This window comes from Protomyctophum bolini, assembly GCF_963924005.1.
Source record: "Protomyctophum bolini genome assembly, chromosome: 5".
In the NCBI taxonomy this organism is placed as follows: domain Eukaryota; kingdom Metazoa; phylum Chordata; class Actinopteri; order Myctophiformes; family Myctophidae; genus Protomyctophum; species Protomyctophum bolini.
Genome location: NC_137866.1, coordinates 2,886,194 through 2,907,837, shown reverse-complemented (window position 1 = coordinate 2,907,837; position 21,644 = coordinate 2,886,194). Strand labels below are relative to the sequence as shown.

Genomic DNA, 21,644 nt, shown 5'->3' with positions numbered 1-21,644 from the left:
CCTGAAACAACACATATTTTCAGATGGGGGTCGTTGGCCAAATATATTTCATGTCCTTGACATGAAACATTGATATTATACCGATATAGAAACAGGTTTTTCAGAAAACTGTCATTATTTAGAAGACATCTTTTACATTTCGACATCAGCCTAAATGGGTTAATATTAATATCACCATCAGATTCTCATGACGGGACGATCATTGGCACCGAGCCATGAACCATGCATGTTGTTACAGGGTGTGTCGAGAACAGCATATACAATCTCTGAATCCTCAATTATGTCTAGATTTAAAATAAAATAAGTACTGTTAAAATGCTAGAGAGAGGCCTGGGGATACATGGTAAGGTATGACACCAATACTGATTTAGTAACATGGTGGATGGTGGTTTAACCCAGGGGTTCCCAAAGTTGGGTCCAGGGACCCCCAGAGGTGCTTGAGAGTTCCAGGGGGTCCCCAGCTAAATGATAGTTATAGGAACCAAATGGACCCTTATGGGTCCGTAACTGTACAAATGGAACCAAATGGACCTGCATTTGTACACTCTCAAGAGTTAAAGTAACATTGATTTGACAATATAAATCGGGGTCCCAGAGATAGAAATGCCACTAAATGGGGGTCCGTAGACTAATATGCATGTCAAACTGAGGGACCCTCAGTTTGATAAAACGGGTTGAGAATCAATGCTAGAGCTGTAAAAATCTTCTCTAATGGGAGGGGTCCTGGCACGTCTTTTCTAATGGGGGTCCACGGGCGAATTATTTGCTTATTGTGTAAACAGTAAACACAAACATTGCGTAACACAAAGGTGAGGATGGAAATCGTGATCGTCCGGAAAGACATGATGTATGATGACACTTTTAGCAATAATAAATTATAAATATTTGAAGTTTTTTTTTTAGAAAACACGTCAGGATTTAGAAGACGTTTGTTTTTTTTAGAATCGACCTCAGTCCTAAATGGACTATCCAATATAGAATCGTTAATTCTATATTGTATAAAATGAACAACATCACAAGCTACAGAAGAAGCACATTACACCCATGGGGGTAACTCCCGCTGATCATACTGAAACACACTAACCAAGGTCTACGTTTCTTTATTCCAATTACGGACACATAATATATGGTGGTGTGTCACCATATCATATCAAAGGATTCATAATGCATAAAGCAAATAAGAGCTACCTATACTTACAAATATTAACATTTCTATAGGATGGGCTGGATGTGACAAAACAATTGGGTCTTTGAAGCCGTTAGAATTTAAACAAACAGGCTAAAATGAAATTAATTTCTCCTCATTGAAAACACGTGAACAGCAACAACAAAAAAAGAAGCCCTGGTACATGAATTAATGATTAATTTATCCATCTTAACCGATTCTGAGCGGGAACCCCTTTTGGTGTTTTACGCATTATGTTATACTTAACCCATTCTGACCTGAGATCAGATTCATACGAGGTTTCCACTGGACACACACTGGTCTGATGAACCCATTCTGACCTGAGATCAGATTCTAAAAAATGTCAGTCGTTCTTCGATTTTTCAAAAATAGCAGACCTACAAGCTCGTAGCGCGCCACTCGGTGGCGCGCTATGAGCTTGTAGATCTGCTATTTTTCAATAGCTAAAGCATGACATGATGCTAACACCAAAACGGGTTCCCGGTCAGAATGGGTTAAATAGCAGATCTACAAGCTCGTAGCGCGGCACCGAGTGCTGCGCTACGAGCTTGTAGATCTGCTATTTTCTTTTAATCGTCTTAACAGATCTTTGAATATATACTTTCAGAATTCAGAGCGTTTTAAACTCAAATCTTTGCTTCTGGGGAGGTCCCTGGAACAACATCTTCTCAGATGGGGGGGGGGGGGTCGGTGGCACATTACGTATATTTTTGGGGGGGTCCTTGACATAGAAACATTGGGTTTTTCAGAAAACTGTCAGGATTTACACGGCATTTGTAGAATCGTCCTCTGGTCTAAATGGGTTAAAATGGATTAAGATCTGTCAAATTGACCCCTTTTGGTGTTAGCATTGTGTTATGCTTTAGCTATTCAAAAATAGCAGATCTACAAGCTCGTAGGTCTGCTATTTATGAAAGACCGAAGAACCATACTGACATAGAAACATAGCTTTTTCAGAAAACTGTCAGGATGTAGAAGAACATTTTTAGAATCTGATCTCAGGTCAGAATGGTAAACTGTCAGGATGTAGAAGACATTTTTAGAATCTGATCTCAGGACAGAATGGTAAACTGTCAGGATGTAGAAGACATTTTTAGAATCTGATCTCAGGTCAGAATGGGTTAACACAAAATATTACTACTGTGTGACGTGTGTGTGTGTGTGTGTGTGTGTGTGTGTGTGTGTGTGTGTGTGTGTGTTGTATCATAAAAAAACCAAGAAAACAAAAAAATAAAAAAACGGTTGTCTTTTGGGTGTCTTTCAAATCAAGAGCCATAGTTGGCCTCGTCGAAGGCCTTCCTCGCCCTCTTCAGCTCCTCGTTCATGGTCAGCAGGTCCTTCACGCGGGCGAACTTCCGCGGGTCCTTGCGGATGAGGAAGACGATGTCCTCCACCTGCACGCGGCCCTGCCGGCCGATGGACATGGCCTTGTGGGTCATCTCGGTGACGAACTCGATCACCAGGTCCTCCAGGATGTCCACGGACTCCGTGTAGGGGTTCTGGTCGTCCCCGAAGCCGTACATCATGCAGCGCAGCTCCTTGGAAAAGAGCCTCTTCCTCTTGCCGTGGCCCGACGCGTCCAGGCCGCCACCGTCGTCCAGCTCCTCCTCGTAGCCAGCCTCGTCTTCCTCCTCGGCCATTTTGTGTCGTCTTTTTGGGAGAATTTACATACGTAGAACTTATTATATTATATATATATATTATATATACACACATGTGACGTCAGTCATCTATGAGGTTTCTATGACGTGTTGACTGTGAGTCCAAATTTGGGCACGGTTTCAGTTAGCCTCGGGAAGTCACAGGTCAGAATCATTAGAACATATAAAATATATATACCTATATATGGGGCAGCGGTATGGCCGAACGGTTTGCGGAGCGGTCTTGATATCGGAAGGTCGCTATAGTTCGTGTAGCTGTCCCAGCAATGGGTATTTTGTACTTTTCTATTTCTATTTTATTGCTTATCTTCTGAAAATGTATATGTGAACATTATGTAGGTTTATTTGGGTACATATAAATGCATGGTGATATAGTGCCATCTACTGTGCTCTGTTTTGGTGGTCTGTCAGGTTCCTGGGCAGGTTGAATTGGGCTCACCTCCTCTAATCACCTCATTTAAAGCACCTGTTGGGTCTTGGGCATGTCAGATCAGAACAAACAGAGCAGAGCTGCAGAGAGGAGCTCTCTCATGTCAGAGAGTCGGACATGACAAAGACAAGAAAATAATATGAAAGAACTGAACTCCTAAATAATCTGTGCAGAAGGCGCATACGGTACGTTCCCAGTTGTTTTGTTTGTCTGTAAAAGTTTGATTGCCATTGTATCATTTAATTGTTTGTTTACATTTCATTGTGTTTGTTTGTGATTTCTTTACAGTTTTTCACGGTTGTCGTATGAGAAAAATCGAATATCAGTTGGATCGTATCCCCGGACCGGCACGTTAAAATTACCACCGCTGAAGTGCCCTTTGAGCAAGGCATTGAACCTCTACCATGAAATGTTCTATGAGCAGGGCCTGGCTGTAAACAAGTTCTTGAGCTTAGTCCAGTTACCCTGGGTAAACATAGTACCTTTTAGTCCAGTTACCCTGGGAAAACATAGTACCTTTCCTTTCCTTAGTCCAGTTACCCTGGGTAAACATAGTACCTTTAGTCCAGTTACCCTGGGTAAACATAGTACCTTTCCTTTCCTTAGTCCAGTTACCCTGGGTAAACATAGTACCTTTCCTTTCCTTAGTCCAGTTAGCCTGGGTAAACATAGTACCTTTCCTTTCCTTAGTCCAGTTAGCCTGGGTAAACATAGTACCTTTCCTTTCCTTAGTCCAGTTACCCTGGGTAAACATAGTACCTTTCCTTTCCTTAGTCCAGTTACCCTGGGTAAACATAGTACCTTTCCTTTCCTTAGTCCAGTTACCCTGGGTAAACATAGTAGTACCTTTGCTTTACACACACACCCATGATTAAAAAATGTGACATCAGTCATCTATGAGGTTTCTATGACGTTATATTGACGTATGGCTGAGTCCAAATTTGGGCACGGTTTCGGTTAGCCTCGGGAGGACTCACAGCCAGGTCCGAAATCATTGACTGAATGAATACGTTATAAGCAGTTTGCATGTACAAGGCTACAACAAGCACAGCACTCATTTCCAGTTTCTTTCCTGCGATATGATTTATATGAACAGTGCCGGAAAGAAGAGAAGATGTTGAAATATAGTAAATACAGTAGAATAATACACTGTCTGCTAAACGGATTTATCCAAAGAAAGCCTGCTGTGCTGTGGCGTGTTTCCAATGGGGGGGTCCCTTACGCCCTTTGTTTGGACTCACTGACTCAATCCATCGAAATGGACTTCCATTATTATCAAATAACCCAAGTTGTATTCATATAAATTATAAAACATATGGAGGGAATGATGCGTGTGCTCTGCAATAAGAGAGTTGGCGCTGCGGTCGAGCGTTTTTGCGAGACCAAACACATGTACACATTAAACACAGAGTCCATCTCTTTACCCGCTTTACAGTCGGAATTAATGTCGTAATTAATAGTATGTTAATGCACTTTTATGTGCATTAATAGTACAAAAACAAACACTCCAAATACAGTATAAAACACAGTAGTTAACTTTACCTTTATAAGCGAAAGGTTCTCAGTCTGGAACTAAACAACAACGCTTTCTTTCAGCCTTGCGACCCACTTCCGTTTCCGTTTTGCCGTATTTTCTTATTCTTTATGTTTTTTGGCGGGTTTCAATCGTTTTTTGTGATAGCGCCACCTACTGTACTGGAGTGTGTCGCATGATTCCCTAGATATTACTTTGTTCACTATAATGTATTACACTATTAGTATTATTATTATCACAGCTCAAGACCTACTTAAACACTCTTGCTTTTAATTGATCTTTTAAATTCCGTGTTTTTCATGACCGACTCCTCACTGTATTGCATTACTGCTATTATTTTAATGTTTTATGCCATGATTTTATTTTATTTTTTCTCTCCAGTGCTCTGTAAAGCACTTTGAGCTGCATTTCATGTCATGAAAAGTTTTTATTGTTATTATTATTATTATTATTAGGCAAATACAGAAATAACACTTAATTACATATAATAGAACAACTGTAATATCAGGATCACTGAATCATATAATGATTAATCATAATATCATTCAGATATTTCACATCTTCTCTTGTTTCCTGCACTGTTCATATCGCAGGAAAGCAAAATGGAAATCACGCCCCCTAGTGGATAATTATTATACTGTTGTTTCTTACGGTTTCTCCAGTAGCGCATCTTTCTGCAGCAAATAATGACCATATGAAAGTTATTTCACACTTTTGACACGTGACTTTTTAGTGGAAGTAATTATTTATTTTATTTTAGTGACATGATAATCCATAGACACCGGAGTGTACAGTTACAGTATGTACAACAAGTACAAAAAAAGCACCCATAATAATAATTTCCAAATATCGCGAGATCATTGGTAGTGTACGTGGGATCATTTGGCACATTTCACTTTGCAGATTGCAGATCCGCTCTGGAGCGGATACAAAAAACAGTTATTGTGTGTACATAAATTACCGGATACAGTAGGCGGTCCTTAAACCGGATCAGAGTCCTTGATCAGTAAACAGAACCAGGTTCTGGGGGCTGGTCTATTAGTGTCAGTTAAATAGTCAGTTAGTCTGTCAGTTGGAAGATGAACGTGGCCCATCGCCCATGCAGGGATTGTCTTTAAGGATCTATTGTTTGTCCATCATGTCCATATAATGATTCATAAGTAGGTGACGCCGCTAATTAACCAGACAGTACTGTACTGTACTAAACTCATGGTACAGTGGATTTGATTTGCTGCATGCACGAAGCTGATGTCAACAGGGCTGGGGCAACGTTCAGGGGCAAAAGTTAGCCGAGATGATAACGGAACCTGCTGTGAAAAGTTACAACGTTCAACGGCAACGGCCATATGGTGAGTTCATGTTGTTCATCTGTCTGTCGGCGCCTCGGCGACTTAAACTCTGAGAGTAAATTAACAGGTTATTTGATGAATTAGTTAGTTGATGAATTGAAAATGGTGGACCCTACATATTGTAAACAAGTGTAATGCTTTAGTTTATGGTGTCGCCCACTCACAGTTTTCTTTATTGAGTTGTGCTTGAAATGTACTGTAATTCTGCAAACTGTTAATAAATCAATCAATCAATGAATCATGATCCTGTGAAATGCATACATGTCTTGATTCATATGATGAATTGAACAAGGTGGATCATCCTCTTGTAAACAAGTGTAATGCTTTATTGGGTCGTCCACTCACAGTTGACAGTTTTTGTATTGAGTTGAGTTGAGTTGTGCTTGAAATGTACTGTAATTCTGCAAAATATAGTACTGTAAATATACTTCAATCAATCAAAAGGGCTAAACTGCGAGGTTGCCAGTGGCAAATGTGTCAACATAAGTGAGCTAACGTTACATTAAGTATTTGCATTATTGACCCACCCTATCCCTTTGATAAGAAATAACAATGCCATGCTTAATTGTTCAAGAACCCCTCTTTCCCATCAGCTACTTGTGATTTTTTATTTAACTCCAGAGAGTGAACACTTTGATTGAAATATTTATTAACGGTTTGCAGAATTACAGTAGGCCTACATTTCCAGCACAACTCGATACAAGGACTGTCAACTGTGAGTGGACGACCCAATAAAGCATTACACTGGTTTACAAGAGGGTCCACCTTGTTCACATGTATGTAACCCAATGGATGGACCAGTAAAGGGTGCATTGGGTTCCTTTAGTTCACTATGAGAGTTGCATAATAGACATACCCCTTTTTGGTACAAAGTACCAAAAGCGAACCGTAACATCTTTAAAGATTCCTTCATTCCTAATGCCATTAAGGCACTAAATGATACCATGTCTCGCAAGATTTGTTGTTTTTAATGTATTTGCCACTGTGTGCATTTTTGCCATGAAAAATAATTGTGTAAGTGTTGTTACTGTTACTGTTGTTGTTGTTGTTGTTGTTTACTGTTATTGAGACCGAAGACAAATTTCCACCCGTGGACAATAAATGAAACTAACTAAACTAACTAACAAACGTAATTTACTGTTATTCTCATTTCCACTTCTCCTTTCCATAGCAGCTCCCGAGTAAACGATATGAGTGGTAGCTGGGAGTGTCGCATCTGGTATGGAAATGAAGACATCCTTGTTTGTGCGTTAGCTGTCTGGTGTAGACACTAGACAGCTCTGAACCAGGCAGTCCTGTCTGGTGTAGAGACACTAGACCGCTCTAAACCAGGCAGTCCTGGGTCATTCTGGTGTAGACACTAGACAGCTCTGAACCAGCCAGTCCTGGATCATGGCGTTTCCTGTGCAGTCCCTGTGTCGGACGCTGCGCACCATCGGCCTGGTTCTCTTCTACTACGTCTTCTCCATAGGCATCACCTTCTACAACAAGTGGCTGATGAAGGTGAGATGAAAGAAGCGCTTGTTTAGATGATCAGGAAAAAGCCCTGGATCTTTTATTTGTATTGTTTACTGTGTTACCTTCCAACTGTCATTAAATGTGAATTCCTTGACTCCTTCAAAACCGCTCTCAAAGGGCACCTACGGACGGCTGCAATTTCGAAAAACTGGCCCCCGTAAAATCTGAATCCTGACCCCTTTTTCCCCTCACTGTATATGTTGTTTCTCCTGTTTGATGATTTCCTGTTTTTGGCTATATAGAAGTGTATATTTTTATGTCTCTAAATTGAAAACGGCGGACTCTCTTGTAAACAAGTGTAATGCTTTATGGTGTCGTGACTGTCGTCCACTCACAGTTAACAGTTATTGTATTGAGTTGTGCTTGAAATGTACTGTAATTCTGTTCATAAATACTTCAGTCAATCAATCAATAGGGCTCTTGGGTTTAAAATAAATCTTTTTTCTGCCTTCCTCAGGGTTTCCACTACCCTCTCTTCATGACGCTGGTTCACCTCACCATCATCTTCCTCCTCTCCACCCTGACGCGCCACGCCATGCAGGGCTGGACGGGGAAGCCCCGGGTCGTCCTCAGCTGGAAGGTCTACATGGTCAAGGTGGCGCCCACAGGTACGGCGAGGCTTGGTGGACGGCACGTCGTGACAAAGTCATGAAAGATGGAGGGGAAAGGAACTGGTTGGAATAACGTGTTCCTTCCACGCGCTACGTCCAACCAGGGAAACTCCCTCCCTATCAGGTGTAAAGGAGCAACTTGGACACTCAGGCAGGAGGAAGCATGAGTTCAAGTCCGGTGAAAAATGGGTTACAAAATCGTGGGATAAAAAAATATATATATCAAAGTCATGAAACTCAGGAGGTAGAGCAGGTCGTCCAATGATCCCTCCCTGGGTCGGCGGTTAGAATCCCGGCTCCTCCTCCTGTCCTACACGTCGAAGTGTCCTTCCTGGGCAAGACACTGAACCCTACATTGGATCCAATGATCCATGATCCATTGTAAAGCGCTTTGAACACTTGGAAAAGTGCTATAAAAATGCAATTAATTCATTACGGGAAAGCAGCTTTTTGCTTCTAGTTCTCAAGCATACAGTTTACCCATTCTGGACGGGAACCCTGTTTTGGTGTTAAGCATTATGCTATACTTTAGCTGTTTGAAAAATAGCAGATCTACAAGCTTGTGGCGCGGCACCGAGTGCCGCACTACGAGCTAGTAGATCTGCTATTTTTGGAAAAATCGTGGAAATGTGGCGCAAACCTTTGAATATATATTCTTTCAGAGCGAACGTTTTTAAACTAAATTCTTTGCTTCTGGGTAGGTCCCTGGAACAACATATTCTCAGATATTAACATATATATATTTAGGGGGTCCTTGACATGAAAGTGTTTGAGAACCACTGACACAGAAACATGATGTTTTTCAGAAAACTGACAGGATTCATAAAGATATTTGTAGAATCGTCCTCAGGTGTAAATGGATTAAACTACTAGCCGTTGTTGCTTGTAGAGCTAATTTGTTGTTGAGGGAAAACATTATGGGAGACCAGTCACCTGCAGTAATATGTAGAGTTTGAGTAGTTTAGATCCACGTGTATTTGAATTGCATATTATTTAGAGACTTGGGGAGAAGTACTATACCGTAGCAGACAACCCGCAGCACTCCAGGTTAAAACAAAATCCTTAAAGGTGCAAGACTCGAAAATGCAAGTTGAGATGAAGAAAATGCCAGCACTTTTTTTTTACCTCCTGAGACTGAAAACGTACGCGTTTCAGCCTGTCTGGTCCTGACAAACGCTGAGGAAGGCCAGAGACAGGCCAGAAACGCGTATACGTTTTCAGTCTCAGAGGTCAACAAAGTAATGTAAAAGGACATATAATGAGTGCTGGCGTTTAGAGACTTGGACAAAGTATTGACAGAGGTGGAGTAAAAGGGCTGAAGCAAGATTAGTGGTCTCTTATCATGTTGACTAAAGTCCATACACCGACAGACCAACATTATGACACATGTGGCCGACTGGCTGTTGTGCTAATAGAGTTTTAGCAAATAACAAAATTCATCCGTCAAACTGTCCAGATTCCAGATTTCAGATTCAGATTTTTATTGAAGGGACAGCCCCTTGAGATGCAGCGTCTCATTTACAAGAGGGACCCATGAAAAACAAAATACAGAAAAGCATACTGTACACAAATACACAAAACATGCAGTACACACAGATACAAACAGATATACAAACACATACATACACAAATAGCTTGCTCACCCTCTTCCACCTACACCACCAACCACCACATAATACACAGTGTAGATAAGGTCACAGTCAGTGCAAATATTTATCCAGTTCTTATCTGTATACTTAAGTTCCCTAAAGTATCCCTCTATATCAAATAGCCATTTAAGCTCTCAATGTTTGAGACACTTTGAGAGCTTAAATGTTTTGAGCTCGTAGATCATCTATTTCTTCGCCGAAAGTTTGGCAATGTTTGCTGAAAATGTTTCTCCTATTATGATGATATGCGCAGAATAGGTGGGCTAGAGTTCATGTGGTTAATTTAAAAAAATACTAAATATGATAAACCCCTTAATTTGTACCTTTCAGTCACAGCATAGGCTCGTTCTTCAGATGCAGTTACCTAATAAACAGTGTGTTGAAACAGTAGGTGTGTGTGTGTGTGTGTGTGTGTGTGTGTGTGTGTGTGTGTGTGTGTGTGTGTTCCTCTTATCCAGCGCTGGCGACTGCACTGGATATCGGACTTTCCAACTGGAGCTTTCTCTTCATCACCATCAGTTTGTAAGTTCTAATCTACTTGAATTATTACACAGTAGACACCTTAATAAGTACACATGGGATTTACAGCAAAAAAAGAGAGGATTTGACAAAATAAGACAATGCTTGTAGCAAAAAGACACTCCGACACTTGAGATCTTGCTCGCAACCCATAATGTCCTTGTCTGCGGTGTGCATATGCACACTTTTTTAGTGACATTTGAGCAGTTGAGATGAATAACAGTCTAAGTCCACACTAATTATCCATAATGTATGGATTACCGATTAGGGGTCAGGACCGCAGACCGTGTGACACACAGTCTAAGTAAATGATGGACCAAGGCCCTTATTTATCAACGCGGTGTACACCCAAAATTGTTTTGGGTGTACACCGCGTTGATAAATAAGGGCCTTAGACTGTTATTCGTCTCAACTGCATTTTGTTAGGCCTCGAAGACAAATTGATCTGTGAACAGTGGAAGTGGATTTGGTGTTTCCGATTGACATACAATACTAGGGCGGTTGTGGCTGTGGCTCGTCCAATGATCCCTGGGTCGGCGGTTCGAGTCCCGGCTCCTCCTCCTGTCCACATGTGGAAGTGTCCTTGGGCAAGACACTGACTGAACCCTACATCGCCTCCAATGAGTCGGTCGGTGTGAGCTCGCCACCGTCAGGTGTGAATGTGGGAAGTGAGGACGCTGGCGTCGACTGTTCGCCGCTTCACCTCCCAATGTATGACTGAAAGAACCGTTGTAAAGCGTTATAAAAATGCAACTCATTATTATTATAACGTACTTTGCTCTGTTTGTTGTGTGACTGAAGGTACACCATGACCAAGTCTACAGCTGTGCTCTTCATCCTCTTCTTCTCCCTCGTCTTCAAACTGGAGGAGCCAGTGAGTGACCGACCCCTTAATAAGTACAGATGAATCAATCTGGTTCTCCCTATTGAGAAACATACCTGTTCAAATCGGGGAGCATACTTTGGTCCGACATATCATTGGTTGGAAGGAGCATTGGTCCGACTCGGGATAGGGTTGGGGGTTAGGTTTAGGTGTGCTGCCCTGTGCTCGTGGTTAGGGTTAGGGTGAGGGGTTGGGGGTTAGGTTTAGGTGTGCTGCCCCGTGCTCGCGGTTAGGGTTAGGGTGAGGGGTTGGGGGTTAGGGTTAGGTGTACTGCCCCGAGCCTGTGGTTATGGTTAGGGTGAGGGTTTGGGGTTAGGTTTAGGTGTGCTGCCCCGTGCTCGTGGTTAGGGTTAGGGTGAGGGGTTGGGGGTTAGGTTTAGGTGTGCTGCCCCGTGCTCGCGGTTAGGGTTAGGGTGAGGGTTTGGGGTTAGGTTTAGGTGTGCTGCCCCGTGCTCTGGGTTACTAACCCTAACCCTAACCCTAACCCCAAAGTATAGTAACCGTTCAAATTAAGCAGTTGGAAACCCCTGACACAAATACTAATGGTACGATCTCTTTCTGTTCTTTCTTCCAACAACTATTTTATGCAAATGCACTCGCTTGACTCTTGGCAACGTTTGAGTGAAAGGCATCAGCTGGGTTACAACTAGAGATCAATATACTGTAAATATAAAACAAAAGTGCCTACCTAGTACTGTACCTCGAGTCTATAACAAAAGCCAAATAAAAAATAAAATCAAGTAAAAAAATAAACTTTACATTTTTCAACATTTCATTTGTGTACTCATCTCATTCAGTTGTGAAAACAGTTGTGAAAAAGAGTATAGACTTTATTAACAGACTTTGGGCCATTGTTTCCGTCGTGGTCCTCTGCATAATATCAGAATCGGTATCAGAAATATGACCCTGCAAATAATCAGAGATCGGATATATCGGTCATAATTTCATAACTGTGCACCCCTATAGTTACAACTTAATGTTTCCTGCTCTCTGAAAATCTACTGTGGAAGTTTGCAAATCATGGTTCAGATGTAGTTCTATTCAAAACATCCCCTAATGTTTATTTTATCTTCTCCTCACCTGCTCTTCTCTGCCTCCACTCCGCCCCACTATAGAATCCATTCCTGATGTTTATGTTCTCTTTTCATCCTCCTCACCTGCTCTTCTCTGCCTCCACTCCGCCCCGCTATAGAATCCATTCCTGATCGTGGTGGTGTTGTTGATCGCCAGTGGCCTGTTCATGTTCACCTTCGAGTCGACCCAGTTCAACCTGGAGGGTTTCATCATGGTGCTGCTGGCCTCCTTCATAGGAGGGATCCGTTGGACGCTCACGCAGATCCTCATGCAGAAAGCAGAACTAGGTCAGTACTGGGCATGGCCTCCTTCATAGGAGGGATCCGTTGGACGCTCACACAGATCCTCATGCAGAAAGCAGAACTAGGTCAGTACTGGGCATGGCCTCCTTCATAGGAGGGATCCGTTGGACGCTCACGCAGATCCTCATGCAGAAAGCAGAACTAGGTCAGTACTGGGCCTGGCCTCCTTCATAGGAGGGATCCGTTGGACGCTCACGCAGATCCTCATGCAGAAAGCAGAACTAGGTCAGTACTGGGCCTGGCCTCCTTCATAGGAGGGATCCGTTGGACGCTCACGCAGATCCTCATGCAGAAAGCAGAACTAGGTCAGTACTGGGCCTGGCCTCCTTCATAGGAGGAGTCCGTTGGACGCTCACGCAGATCCTCATGCAGAAAGCAGAACTAGGTCAGTACTGGGCCTGGCCTCCTTCATAGGAGGAGTCCGTTGGACGCTCACGCAGATCCTCATGCAGAAAGCAGAACTAGGTCAGTAGAGACCATTGTTGTTCTCGTCGACTAAAACTATGACGAAAAACTTTCGTCGCGTATTATACCTTTTTTCACTGTCGAAAACTAAATGAAAACTTAAGCTATGGTGACTAAAACTATGACTAAATATACTGTCGATTTTTTTTGTCAACAGATAAAAACTAGACTAAAATGTTAGGAAGGGACTAGTGGACAAGAGATCCAGTATAAGTCATTTTTGCACTTGCTTGCATGCTGAAAATAGCAGATCTACAAGCTCGCTTGTGATCTTGTAGATCAGCTATTTTCAGCAAGTGTAAAATCAGCCATTATGACGGCATCAAGGCCCGCCAAAATACATTTTAGTCGACCAAATTAACTGTAGATGTAGTCGACAAAAATCTTATGATATTTAGTCGACTACTACACTAGACTAACACTAAGACATTCCAGGTGACTAAAACTAAATGAGAACGTTTAAAGAGACTATGGCTGAAACTAAAACTGAAATTTGCTTTGCCAAAAACAACACTGGTAGGTAGAGACGAGCCAATGCTCACTTACTTGTATAATGGGCATTGGCAATGTGTACGGGGCCTTCAATGTACTAGTTCAATGTGTACGGGGCCTTGAATGTACTAGTTCACATTGTAATTTGTAATATTTTGCTGTATAAACATTCACAGAACATTAGAAACATTAGAAACCCCATTGCAACGCGTTTGATGTTCTCTGTTGACCACAGCATGTCATGAGTTATAAGCTTAGTTATAAAACTATTATCCCCAGAATATATTTTGAACGAAGGGCACAGAAATGTTATTGTCTTCTTTCTCTCATCCTATTTGGTAGCCTGGGGGTTCCAGCCTGATTTTCTGCCTGTCTGAAATGTCACTTGACTTGTGAGGTGACATTTCAGCCCCGGTGCCGCAGCAAATCAGGAACGCAGCGAATCTGTCTGGAACCCAGGCTACCTACAGTACTGTATGCTGACCCCCATTCCATTCCATTCCCTCCCTCCAGGCCCCCAGAACCCCATAGACTCATGTTCTGACCCCCATTCCATTCCATTCCCTCCCTCCAGGCCCCCAGAACCCCATAGACTCATGTTCTGACCCCCATTCCCTCCCTCCAGGCCCCCAGAACCCCATAGACTCATGTTCTGACCCCCATTCCCTCCCTCCATGCAGGCCTCCAGAACCCCATAGACTCATGTTCTGACCCCCATTCCCTCCCTCCATCCAGGCCTCCAGAACCCCATAGACTCATGTTCTGACCCCCATTCCCTCCCTCCATCCAGGCCTCCAGAACCCCATAGACTCATGTTCTGACCCACATTCCCTCCCTCCATCCAGGCCTCCAGAACCCCATAGACTCATGTTCTGACCCACATTCCCTCCCTCCATCCAGGCCTCCAGAACCCCATAGACTCATGTTCTGACCCCCATTCCCTCCCTCCATCCAGGCCCCCAGAACCCCATAGACTCATGTTCTGACCCCCATTCCCTCCCTCCATGCAGGCCTCCAGAACCCCATAGACTCATGTTCTGACCCCCATTCCCTCCCTCCATCCAGGCCTCCATAACCCCATAGACTCATGTTCTGACCCCCATTCCCTCCCTCCCTCCAGGCCTCCAGAACCCCATAGACTCATGTTCTGACCCCCATTCCCTCCCTCCCTCCAGGCCTCCAGAACCCCATAGACTCATGTTCTGACCCCCATTCCCTCCCTCCATCCAGGCCTCCAGAACCCCATAGACTCATGTTCTGACCCCCATTCCCTCCCTCCATGCAGGCCTCCAGAACCCCATAGACTCATGTTCTGACCCCCATTCCCTCCCTCCATGCAGGCCTCCAGAACCCCATAGACTCATGTTCTGACCCCCATTCCCTCCCTCCATCCAGGCCTCCAGAACCCCATAGACTCATGTTCTGACCCCCATTCCCTCCCTCCATCCAGGCCTCCAGAACCCCATAGACTCATGTTCTGACCCCCATTCCCTCCCTCCATCCAGGCCTCCAGAACCCCATAGACTCATGTTCTGACCCCCATTCCCTCCCTCCATGCAGGCCTCCAGAACCCCATAGACACCATGTACCATCTGCAGCCTCTCATGTTCCTGGGACTCTTTCCCCTCTTCTTGTTTAACGAAGGTGAGATCAGACACACTTTGGCTGCATTTTGATCAATCTTTTAGCTTCTTGTGAGATGCAGGTCTTTTATTTTTGATTTGATTGATTTTATTTTAGTGATAGAAGTGTCAGTGTTTAAAGCTATATGACTGCTCTGGGGTCAAAACTATTTTTCAATCTGTTTCGTCGCGTTGCATTGATGACCTATAGCGCCTCCCTGAGGGCATAAGTTGCCCTCAGACACACACACACACACACACACACACACACACACACACACCCTTTCTTCTGTTCTTCTAAATGTTGTTCTTTTCTTTGAGCCTCCTAGGGTGACACACAAACCGAGCCTGCTGGTTATATGTTAACCCCTTCTCAGTTTCCATGATCTGTGCATGGTGAGATGTCAGGATTAATTTGCTCCTGTTAACGTTCTGTAAAGTATAAACGCACGATTGGGAACCACGGCGGATGTTTATGTGAGATTGAAGCTGTTTCTTCATCGTTCGTTTCCACCAGGGACGTGCAGAGAGTGTTAGAGGGGCAGGGGGGCAAGCCCGTAAGAGGGCACTTTGGGACAAAAATAGCAGATCTACAAGCTCACAACGCGTCGCACTGCGACGCGTTGTGAGCTTGTAGATCTGCTATTGTCGGGGCGCATCCCGGCCAGCACTCTTTAGCTAGTGGAGATGCAGGTGTAACGACATGGATTTATAAACAAATTAGTTCAACGCAAAAAATGCTGTGTTTTAAGTTCAGGAGACTTCAGAGGGAAAAAAAGCAATTCTCCTGAATGCTGCCTTCCTTCCGTCATGGCATGGAAAGGAGAGGAGTGGCATTTTGCATTTCGTTCACCATGTAGTAAATCGTGGTCTAGAGAGGGCCGTTGTTTTACAGACGAGGTAAAGGGGCAGGGGCTGAGTGAAGCCCCCTTTGACGTGTGCACGTCCCTGGTTAATTTCCACCCCGTGTGTCTTCCCTTCTCTCCAGCTCAGTGGCCTTGTGGTTAGAGTGTCCGCCCTGAAACTGGGAGGTCGGGGTTCGATCCCCGGCCGGGTCACACCAAAGACTGTAAACATGGGACCCAGTGCCTCTCCCTGCTTGACACTCAGCATCAAAGGGTTGGATTGGGGGGTAAAATCAACTAATCAAATGATTCCCGAGCGCGGCACGGCTGCAGCTCAGCGCTCCTTGGCTGCAGCTCACTGCTCCAAGAGAGATGGGTCAAATGCGGAGAACAAATTTCACTGTGGTGACGTGTGTGACAAATCGTATGACATTGACTTTGACTTTGCCACAGGGCTGAGCCTCAGCAGCTCAGAGAAGCTCTTCCGGGTCACCCATCTCTCCCCTCTGCTGACCTCGCTGCTCAAGCTGAGTGCCGGCGGCGGGCTGGCCTTCGGACTTGGCTTCTCGGAGTTCCTGCTCGTGTCCCGAACGTCCAGCCTCACCCTCTCCATAGCGGGGATCTTCAAGGTGATGTGCTTTTTTTGTTGTGCTTTATTTTCTACGTTGTGTGTGTAAAGGAAAGGAAAGGTACTGTGTTTACCCAGGGTAACTGGACTAAGGAAAGGAAAGGTACTATGTTTACCCAGGGTAACTGGACTAAGGAAAGGAAAGGTACTATGTTTACCCAGGGTAACTGGACTAAGGAAAGGAAAGGTACTATGTTTACCCAGGGTAACTGGACTAAGGAAAGGAAAGGTACTATGTTTACCCAGGGTAACTGGACTAAGGAAAGGAAAGGTACTATGTTTACCCAGGGTAACTGGACTAAGGAAAGGAAAGGTACTATGTTTTCCCAGGGTAACTGGACTAAGAAAGGAAAGGTGCTATGTTTACCCAGGGTAACTGGACAAAGGAAAGGAAAGGTACTATGTTTACCCAGGGTAACTGGACTAAGGAAAGGAAAGGTACTATGTTTACCCAGGGTAACTGGACTAAGGAAAGGAAAGGTACTATGTTTACCCAGGGTAACTGGACTAAGGAAAGGAAAGGTACCATGTTTACCCAGGGTAACTGGACTAAGGAAAGGAAAGGTACTATGTTTACCCAGGGTAACTGGACTAAGGAAAGGAAAGGTACTATGTTTACCCAGGGTAACTGGACTAAGGAAAGGAAAGGTTCTATGTTTACCCAGGGTAACTGGACTAAGGAAAGGAAAGGTACTATGTTTACCCAGGGTAACTGGACTAAGGAAAGGAAAGGTACTATGTTTACCCAGGGTAACTGGACTAAGGAAAGGAAAGGTACTATGTTTACCCAGGGTAACTGGACTAAGGAAAGGAAAGGTACTATGTTTACCCAGGGTAACTGGACTAAGGAAAGGAAAGGTACTATGTTTACCCAGGGTAACTGGACTAAGGAAAGGAAAGGTACTATGTTTACCCAGGGTAACTGGACTAAAGGTACTATGTTTACCCAGGGTAACTGGACTAAGGAAAGGAAAGGTAGTAGGTACTATGTTTACCCGTTGTCCTATACTGTACTTATGTACAGTATTCTTTATGTACAGTCAGCTACGGTGTGTGTGTGTGTGTGTGTTGTCCTTGTTCACCACAAAGTAGCAACCTTGACTTGAAAACATACCTGAGAATCAGGTTGATGAAATAAATGGCGACCAGGCAGAGACTGTATGGGCATGCAAGGCTGGTGCTTTGGTCCCTTGAAATGCATCGTGGGAATATTGAACATGGAAGAACCGTTGAAATGGACAGAAAGGTGAATTGTTGCTGTCAATAGAGGGTGTGACATCATCATCATACCCGGAAGTTATGCGGGAACCCTCACTGAGAGGCAAAAAACTACTTTCTGACCTTGACAGCCCGTACTTCCAAACAGAAAAGTATGATCGCATTAAACGACATTTGCCACTGACTTTATGCATCGCATACCTTCTTTATGGGTTGTCATAAATGTTTCCATGATAACCATCAACAAATAACTGAAATGTGTGTAGTCATGTTATTTTGTCCATTGATCTCTCCTACTGGTCTCCTTCCTTCTCACTACAGGAGGTCTGTACTCTACTGCTGGCAGCACAGTTCATGGGGGACAAGATGACTGCCATCAACTGGCTGGGCTTCGCCGTGTGCCTGTCTGGGATCTCTGTGCATATCGGCATCAAGACGTACTACAACAAAAGTAAGACTGCTATTCTTTTTGCTTAATTTGGTGCTAGAGGTTTCTCTAGCTCTGATGTCTCTACTCTAACAGCTCAGACAAAACTAATCTAATAATAGACATAATGTATTCATATATGAATGAATGATAAAAGGACAAAACGCCTAATGCCAACTTTCATCGTACTTGGATACTCCTTGCATATAAAAAATGTATTATTAGTTTACACCCCCATCATTCCTATGATGCATTCTGTCAATAGTTTCGCTTTTGGCCACTTCACGCACACACGCACACACACACACACACACACACACACACACACACACACACACACACACAACTAAGCGCTCTTCATCTCTCTCTGTCCCATTCTGTCTGCCCCAGAATGTACACAAGCGAATCTCTTAAAAACAAAAAAATTGTTTTTATGAAGCATTTTGTTCATAGAACAACAGTTTATTCATAGAAGTGATAGCTCTTGCACTGTCATGACAGTATTGTGAATAAATAGACACTGATTCCAGCTGTGGTAAAACATTACTTGTAACCAGTAAGGAGTTGTGAGATTGTCAGCTAAAATAAAACCAGTGCATATTCCCACAGGACGCCAATTTGAAAATGACCAGGATATTACTGTCTTACATGTGAGTGGGAAAGGGCTCTGTGTGTGCTGGGTTACGTATCTGAAGCTAATTTGCTTTGTGATTTCTTTTTGTATAGTTTCCTAAAACAAAAATCAACCAGGCCACAGCATGCTTTGGACAATGGTCAGCAATAACACTGAAGTGATGCTGTCAATCGTAATAAGTGGCCTGAACTTGGCAGCCCCTGATGGTTTCCGGGGACCCCCAGGGGTCCTTGAGGGAGTTCCAGGGGGTCCCCAGCTAAATGATAGTTTGGAACCAAATGGACCCTTATGGGTCTGTAACTCAGAGAGTGTACACATGGAACCAAATGGACCCAAACTCGTCCATTTGGTTCCATGTGTATACACTCTCAGAGTTAAATTAACATTTTGCTTTTACAATATCATTTGGGGGGTCCCAGACATAGAAATGCCATTAAATGGGTGTCCGTAGACTATAATGCATGTTAAACTGGGGGTCCTTGAAATTAAATGGGTTGAGAATCACTGCTAGAGCCGTAAAGATCTTCTCTCATGGGGGGAACAACTGTCTCCAATCTTTATTTTTTTTATCCCATGATTTTGTAACCCATTTTTCACCTCTGTGTCAATCATCTAATGTGATCCTGGGCTCTACACACCCTCCACCAACCTAGTCCCCATATATGGGGGACAAGGGGAGAGCAACCTAGTCCCCATATATGGGGGACAAGGGGAGACCAACCTAGTCCCCATATATGGGGGACAAGGGGAGAGCAACGGACTTGAACTCATGCTTCCTTCATGCCTGAGTGTCCAAGTTGCTCCTTTACACCTGACAGGGGGGAGTTTCCCTGGTTGGACGTCGTAGTGCGTGGAAGGAACACGTTATTCCAACCAGTTCCTTTCCCCTCCATCAGGCGCCCCGGCTGGCCAGGGGGAGGCAGTTTAGAGACCAGGATCACTGCATGTTTTTGTGAGGGTACCTACCCTATAGGGGACACGGGGAGAACATGCAAACTCCACACAGAAAGGCCCTTTCGCCAACCCCGCCTTCGGGTATGGGCACTGATGACTGAGGAGGAGGAGACACGCCGCCAGCACCAATCTCCAATCTTTATGTGATGGTTGTCCTGTGTTTTCAGACAAGGGCCCCACGTTGTGATGGTTCTCCTGTGTTTTCAGACAAGGGCCCCACGTTGCGTCAGATAAGCAGTAAGAGCCCGGAGGCGGAGCTGGAGCTGCCGTTGCTGCTGCGTCGGAACGGAGACGATGGCGAGGACACGACGGCCGCAGAGGACGAAGACGAGGAACAGGAAATCACTTTACACTGACGTCATCACGACATCATCACGTGGTGACCGGGAAATGGCAACAGGCTGCTGCTACTGTACTGTACTGTGCTGTGCTGTGCTGTGCTGTGCTGTACTGTACTGTACTGTACTGTACTGTACTGTACTGTACTGTGCTGTGCTGTGCTGTGCTGTGCTGTACTGTACTGTACTGTACTGTACTGTACTGTCAGCTGCTACTGCTTTCAGCTGCTACACGTAATCGTTCATAGCGTTGCATCGAGGCAGTATCAATTAACTCTATAATTGCTGCTAGCTGTTAAACGTTAAAAGCATAAACGCCAGCTCCAGGGGCCATCGCATACGTTCACTTTGAATAGACAGTGTTTTTGCCCGCCACCTCCCTGCGATACACACACACACAGTCACACACACACACACACACACACACACACACACACACACTCTCTACAAACACAGCATCGGAAACACACACAAGATCCTTACCTCTCGTCAGAAGCTTTAACATGGCGCCAGAATCGCGGTACAAACAAAGGCACAAATTAAAATCCGAAATGTGGATGGATGGCAGAAAACCCACCAAAGGACAGGGATTTTAGAAGAAGAGTTATATGACTGTTTGAAAATCTTACCCTTCCACTGCTGTGCACTGAGAATATATATGCAATCCCATAGTTGGAACAGGTGGGGGCGTTGCTATGAGAACCGGACCAATGTTAAAGGCTTCCGTAGGCATCAACCATTATATAGACGGAGTCCACGTTTGGGGTACGTATATATACAGACTTGGGATATGGCGCCACCTAGCGTCGACGTACGTATATATACAGACTTGGGGGGGGGGAAATAGTTAAAGGACCACTAATAATCATGAAAAAATGGCGCAAATGTTTTCTACTCTGTCTGTGTCTCATAGGAGGGCTGTGGGCAGTTCAGAAACCGTCTTCCAGTGACATCATCGATGGGGAATACAAGCTAATAGGAACTGCAGGCTTTCTAGTCCTGAATAGTTGCAATGCGAAAATGGAAGCCATCGTTGAAAATCTAAACATTTTTGTAAAAAGAATATTGTTTAAAAAAAAATCTGCCTAATGATGATGTCACTGGAAGACGGTTTCTAAACTGCCCACAGCCCTCCTATGAGACACAGACACAGAGTAGAAAAAAATCGTGCCATTTTATCATGATTATTAGTGAGGAAGATAGGTTGAAAAGTGGTGAAGTGGTCCTTTAACAGTCGGGTCAAGGAGAGGAAGGATTTTATACAACCTTGAAAACAAAGCCTTCATTGTTTTGTTGAACACAGCA

At 44.0% G+C, this 21,644-nt stretch overlaps 2 protein-coding genes across 3 annotated transcripts; one reads left to right on the top strand and one right to left on the bottom strand.

The window, feature by feature from the left end:
* Positions 1–1,750: 1,750 nt before the first annotated feature.
* Positions 1,751–4,884, bottom strand: taf13 (TATA-box binding protein associated factor 13). The gene is made up of 2 exons (XM_080763220.1): positions 4,820–4,884; positions 1,751–2,836 (listed from the first exon to the last, which is right to left on the bottom strand). The coding sequence occupies exon 2, from the start codon at positions 2,824–2,826 to the stop codon at positions 2,452–2,454; it is 375 nt and encodes a 124-aa protein (XP_080619346.1). The 5' UTR covers positions 2,827–2,836; positions 4,820–4,884; the 3' UTR covers positions 1,751–2,451.
* Positions 4,885–5,913: 1,029 nt separating this feature from the next.
* On the top strand, positions 5,914–21,052 carry LOC308315744 (solute carrier family 35 member C2-like). Of its 2 annotated transcripts, none has more exons than XM_080763872.1 (10): positions 5,914–6,160; positions 7,335–7,663; positions 8,136–8,286; positions 10,397–10,460; positions 11,259–11,331; positions 12,533–12,701; positions 15,234–15,317; positions 16,594–16,769; positions 18,308–18,437; positions 20,209–21,052. In XM_080763872.1, exons 2-10 carry the CDS (start codon positions 7,553–7,555, stop codon positions 20,355–20,357), a joined length of 1,107 nt encoding a protein of 368 aa, XP_080619998.1. In that variant the 5' UTR covers positions 5,914–6,160; positions 7,335–7,552; the 3' UTR covers positions 20,358–21,052. The 2 variants fall into 2 exon arrangements, with proteins under 2 accessions (XP_080619998.1, XP_080619997.1); XM_080763871.1 differs by having other exon boundaries at positions 7,332–7,663.
* The last annotated feature ends 592 nt before the right edge of the window (positions 21,053–21,644 follow it).